General features: G+C 51.0%; 1 protein-coding gene across 1 annotated transcript in view; it reads right to left on the bottom strand.

Annotated features, from left to right (window-relative positions):
- Positions 1-2135: 2135 nt before the first annotated feature.
- Positions 2136-6000, bottom strand: part of LOC118211382 (nck-associated protein 5-like) — a 70353-nt gene continuing 66488 nt past the window's right edge. The window contains exons 13-14 of the mRNA XM_035388553.1: positions 4843-4991; positions 2136-2417 (exon numbers count right to left, since the gene is read on the bottom strand). Coding sequence (XP_035244444.1) covers positions 2157-2417; positions 4843-4991 — 410 coding nt within the window. The 3' untranslated portion in view covers positions 2136-2156. The remainder of the gene's footprint in view (positions 2418-4842; positions 4992-6000) is intronic.

Below are 6000 nucleotides of genomic sequence, written 5' to 3'. Positions count from 1 at the left end.
AAATGGATGCTTTTGTTTTTCCCTCAAGATAGGGTGGATGTTAGAGGGAGGGAGGGAGAAAGAAAGAGAGAGGGGGGGGGGCAGGCAGCAGAGCCGCTTTGCCAATTTGTATTAATGTTTGTGTGTATTTTTGTACTCTGCCAGTATCTAAAATGTATAGCAGAGGTGAATTTAGAGAGCTAGAATGAAGAAAGGAGGAGGGAGGGAGGGGAAGAAAGGGGCAGAAGGAGAGAGATACTACAGTAGCAGCAGGACACCTTTTTCCTTGGGGGAATAAGCTGGCTTCCACTCCACCTCAAGCCTCATTCACTTAAAATCCTCATTTCAACAGAGCATCGTTGCACCTGGGTCCAAATGTGTACGCTTGGGAGACAAACCCAGACTCACCGTGGTGCACACAAACCACCAGCTCTGCTAAACCACTTATTCATCTGCTTTCAAAACAGGAATGAAACCTTTGTTTGACTCAAACTGTTTTCCATCTCCACCTCTTTTGCAACTGATCTGAATCAGTTTTATTGCTGAAGTTTAACAGTCAAAGACCGAATACAGAGATCTGCAGACAGTAACACCTTTATTTGGTGGAACCACGGCCACAGCTTCTATGCACCAAAAAACATTTTTTTTTCTTTTAAGTTAAAAAATAATAATTATAAAATGAACAAAGCAAAATGAGTGGAAAACAGTGACATTCACATTTCAAAACAATTAAAAAATATCAAATAAATGGAAGCCTATTTTGCAATATTTTCACGCTATCTACCGATAAAAAAAAAAATAAATTAAACCAAACGTAGAGCACATCTGCATGGCACCGGCCTTCCGCGTTCATAAGCCTGGTTCTGCTGACCCACCCAGCCTGTCTTTGTGCTGCTCTAACGCGATCCAAAATGGCGGCCTGAACTTCCTCCGTCTAAAGTTCAGACGTAAAATGGCGGCCTCGAGCGGGACGGGAGCCCCACCGGTCGCTCAAACGCTGCAGACCGCGGAATCCAGCGTTTCCGGCGCAGCCTACGTTAGCGGCTAGCCGGAGCGCCGCTCGTTTTTCAATACGTGAGCAAAGCCGCTCGCCAAATTTGTGCATTCGTGTGCTAGCTTATAACGGACAAAGTACATCCTGATGCTTGTGCTTTTCGTCATTCCGTTTTTAAGAGAAACAACAGCAAAAGGATTTAGGGGGAAAAGGGGCTAGGTAATACGCGGATTCGTGCTAAAACCGTTGTACGCTAGCGCGATCCGCTGGCGATATGCGAACATGACTGTGCAGCCTAGCTAGGCACGAGCACCGTTAGCGACACTGTCTGGCTGTGGTATTTCACACGGAATGAATACTTCTTGTCCCCAATTGGCACGGACCGTGCTTTGGGCAAAGCTGTTCTCCTACCTGGGGCAGGCAGTTGCACTGCTGGCCTGAGTCAGTCTGCAGTGAAAGGCCTCCAGTGCAACTGGTCGATAGCTGCGGCGGGTCAGCGATAACGGCGGCTACAGACGGCCCAGCGGCTCCTGGGTAAGACATTGAGAATACTGCCTCTGAACTGCACTGTGTGTCAGCGAAGACAAAAGTAACGGAAACAAACTCTCCCGCTCTCGAGAAGGGGACTCCACACAAGTCTCGCGCGCGTCAGAGTGGCCGAGAGGAGCGGCCTTGTCAGGGTGCGTAAACAACGCCTGTCCAGCACACAGGAGTCGGGGGGGGGGGGGGGGGGGGTGGGGGGGGAGGGGGAAGTGCATGTCCGCCTGCAGCAAAGCGGCAGCTTGTTATCCACAGGGGCCACAGCGAGAATGGGGGGCGGCGGGGGGAGGGGGGGGGGGCATGTCCACGCATATCTTCTGTCCGCCAACGTGACTCATGTCCATGGCGGTCGCACGTGAAAACCTGCATGTCTTCTGTCGTTAACCCCCCTGCCCCCCCGCCCCACCGCTGATTGGGCCCACTCGAGAGGATCAGGGTGTGGCCTGCACCCCCCCCCACCCCCTTCACAGATCCTTCCCTGGGGGCTTGGGGCACACCTGCAGGGATCTGACGAGGGGCGTGTGTGTGGGGTATGACGGAGTCCAAGGTGAGGTCTGGCGTCAGATTGACGGTGGCGGCGTAGGGAGGGCAGGGAGGGGGCGGGGCGGGACGGGGGGCGGGGCGGGGTGGGGCGGGGCGTGGGTCACCCCTGGCTCCCGCAGGAGGACAGGCTGTCGTACAGGGAGTCGCTCAGGGACTCGGGCGTCTCCAGGGCCTGGGGCCGGCTGGGGGACAGGATGTCGTCCGGCCGCTCCTTCACCAGCTCCAGGCCGCCCTCCTTGCCCACCTCCGAAGCGCTGGGGGTCCGCCCTTTGCCCCGCCGGCTGAGCCCCATCTGGGGCGGCAGTGCCAGGCCGGGGGCTTCCACATCGCGGGGGGGCACAGGAACGCACGGCTTCAGACCCTTGGGAGGGGGGGGGAGGGACAGGGGGGACAGATTGGGAAGGGAGAAAGGATGCAGTTAAGACTCATCCGGCCGCTAAAAACACACACACAACACATCGTCGGGTTCAGCGTCAGACATGCGGTTAGTAATGACCACCAGGATATGAAATTATTATGTTTGTCTACTGTCTGTGTCGTTTCTCAATTGTGTGTCAAGATGGATGGCTTGTCTACAGTAAACCAAATCTACACACGGGTACAAATAAAGTAACCCGAATCTGAACCTGAACCTGAAACAAGCTGGTTCATTACGACGCGGGACACGGCAGGCGAGCGCCGCTCTCCTCTCCCCGCTATTGTTCAGAGCAGCCCTTTGAAAAAGCCTGGTGCCCTGGACAGCACAGTGCCAGATATGCCTGGGGTCCCTTTGCTCAAACTACTTCCAGGTATGCTTTGATCAGAGCGCTGCCAAGACAAATGCCTCATAAAGAGGAGATTAGAGGGAGACCGAATGGCTACCCCCTTTCATTTCTGAGAAAGTTCTGTAGTTCTGCCGTTTCTCCGCCCTTTTCCACCTCCTCCTCCTCTTCCGTCCCGGCTTCCCGGCTCTCCCCTCTGGAGCCGCAAGCCGCTCGGCAAACGGAGCGGGTTTTCGGAGGGGTTAGCGATCACCCAGGGCCTTCCATCAAGTCCATCTGAGTCGGCTGTAATCCCAGCCGTTCTGGTGCCATCTGGGGGCCGTCGGGCGGGGTGACGCACAGTTGCCCCGCAGCGATGCCCAGGAAAGGGAAGGTGGCAGATTCGCCCGCGCTGCCTCCCGAGCGCCGCGCCAGCTGCGCGGCCGAGCCGCGTGGGCCGCGGAGCGAAAATAAACGGCGGCCGGCTGCACCGCGAGTCTGTGCCGGCGCGTTGCCCTCGGTAACCGAAAGATGTTGCGGTGCCGGCTGCGAAAACGGCGGAACGGAAAAAGGAATTAAAAGAACTAAAAAAAAAAAAAGAATGCGCAAGATTTCAGAGGGACTGCGATGGCTAAAAGCCTCTCGATGAAGTCTTGGTTATTGACTTTCTATTCGGCTCAACTTTTGTGAGGGAAACATTCTTTTTCTACCTGTGGCACGAAGTAATCTGATTGGATGCACCCAATTTGGCCACATGAATATTCAGCCAATGGGCACTGGAAAAAAAACGAATCAGAAGCATAAAAATGGAAAGCGATGTTTGGTTTTTATTGAATGGGGAAACATGACACAGATTGAGCTTGGCTGGACTGACCGGGCTTATCTAGCTAGGCTAGTGGACAGGGCACAATGGCAAAACTCTGGATCAAGTTCTCAAAGATTTGGTTGAATGTTTTCTTTCAGGCGCTAGATATTTATAACATTCTGTCAATGAAAGCCTTTCGACAAATCTGTTTGAAAAGACTACTTTCCTTTCCGAGACTTTTTTTTTCCCCAGCTACTGACTGGCGATGAAAACATTTCTGGATCGCGGTGTCCGTTTATGGGCACATTAAATTCATATTCCGATTTGAAATGCCGCCCATCCGGCTACGATTCCTTAATCCAACTGTCAGCTATTTTTCAGATCGGCAATTTCCCCTCGGCGAAGGAAGGCGGTTCTGTCCAGCTGAGGGGCCATTTCTCCAGTGGGCTGTTAGTCAAGAGCGAGATGGCTGCGAGGGGAGGCTACACGAAAAAAGGAACGGAACAGTTAGGCTCGGTTATGCAGTTATTTTCCGCTGTGGAAAGAACCGCACAGCTGGAGGAAAATGAGGCATTTTCATAAAGAACGGGTCATTTTGCCCCACCAAGTCGACATCTCAAGAAAGCCCAAGGCTATCCGCTCTGTTTACAATGACTAAACAAATGTAAGTCTCCAGCTGTTACTCCATCTACATGGTGCCATTTTGTGTCAAACGTTCTGCGTGAAAAGCTTTCACTTCTCTGGGCAGGGAAATGCTCCTGAATGCTTTCAAAAAAGCTGTGCAATTACAGAGCACTTCAAGGCCAACGGAAAATGGAGTCCATTTGAGATGGTGGCAGTTGGGGCCCTAAATGGCTCTGACCAAGCCAGGCCCATTTCCTCTGATTTGGGTCAATCTCACCCACTCCGTGCCACCATTTCTCTCTAATTGCTCCTACAGCGACTCCGGCTGAGGCTGAAGACAGTTTCCTACAGTGAATCCAGTTCATCATCCACCACTTAAGGTTAGGGAGCCGCCCCCAACCCATTCTTTCCAACTAGAAATAGATACGGATAAACTGCACATGTCGTATATCGTACATAAACACATAAAATGGCTGTAGTAAACGATTTAAAATAAATAGCATATGTTCTCCACTGCTGTTCTTCACGCAAGATAGGAGCGTCTGCCAAATAATTGTAGTGTAAAGCACTTTTAATGATAGATTACGAGAGGACAGAGGAGGGGGGGGGGCACTCACCTGCCTGAAAGGACTCCCCTGGGCTGCAGGCTCCACCTCCCCTTTGACCCCCAGGTATATGTCAGCAGGACCTGTGGACGCCTTCAGGTTGGGGAAGGTCCAGTTCTTTGAGGGCGGAGACCGCATGTGTGCCCCATAGGCGTCCACATCTGTGGGACAGTCAAAGAGAGCAGCACCCAAATACCTCAATCAACTGATGAACCAAATTTAATTGACAATTAGATTCAGATGATTGAACACAACCAGGCTTGATTGCAGCCAGACCCAGCTGAAACTAAACCTCACTCATATTGAACCTTACCATCAGAGTGAAGTAGTCACCACAAAGTTTCTACAAAAACACTATGCCACGATCAAAGGAAATGCCAGAAAGAAAAAATCAGTCTGGAAAGGGTTTCAAAGCCATTTCTAAGGCTCTGGAAATCCAGCAAACCACAGTGAGAGCCATTATTTTCAGAAGGAGAACACTTATAACAGTAGGAGTGGCCAGCGTCCCAAAATCTCACAGCGACAACTCTTCCAGGAAGTCACAAAAGATCCCAAAAGAACATCAAAAACCTGCTGGCCTCTCCAGCCTCAGCTACGGTCAGTGTTCATGACTCCACAATGAGAAAGAGGCTGGGCAAAAAAAGGTTCACATGAGAACAGCAAGGCGGAAACCACTGCTAACCAAAAGAAACATCAATGCTCATCTCACATTTACAAAAAACACCTGGATGATCCCCAAGCCTTTTGGGATAATGTTCTATGGACAGGTCGAGTCAAAAGTGAAACTTTTGAATGACACAGGTCCCATTATGTCTGGCATAAAGCAAATACAGTATTTCACAGTAAGAACACCATACCAACAGCCAAACGTGGTGCTAGTGTGATGGTGTGGGGATGCTTTGCTGCCTCGGAACTTGGACAACTTGCTATTATTAAAGGTACCATGAATTCCACTCTGTGCCAGAAAATTCTTATGGCGAATGTCCTGTCATCTGTCTGTGAGCCGAAGCTGAAGCATAATTGGGCTATGCAGCAAGACAATGATCCAAAACACAAAAGCAAGTCCATATCTGAATGGCTCAAAAGAAACCAAATTAAAGTTTTTGAGTGGCCTAGACAAAGTCCTGATTTGAACCCAAATGAGCAGTTCATGCTCGAAAACCTACCAAT

Source organism: Anguilla anguilla, chromosome 13, assembly GCF_013347855.1.
Source record: "Anguilla anguilla isolate fAngAng1 chromosome 13, fAngAng1.pri, whole genome shotgun sequence".
Classification (NCBI taxonomy): domain Eukaryota; kingdom Metazoa; phylum Chordata; class Actinopteri; order Anguilliformes; family Anguillidae; genus Anguilla; species Anguilla anguilla.
Note: the sequence above shows the minus strand (reverse complement) of the source record. Positions and strands in the feature narration are given on the sequence as shown.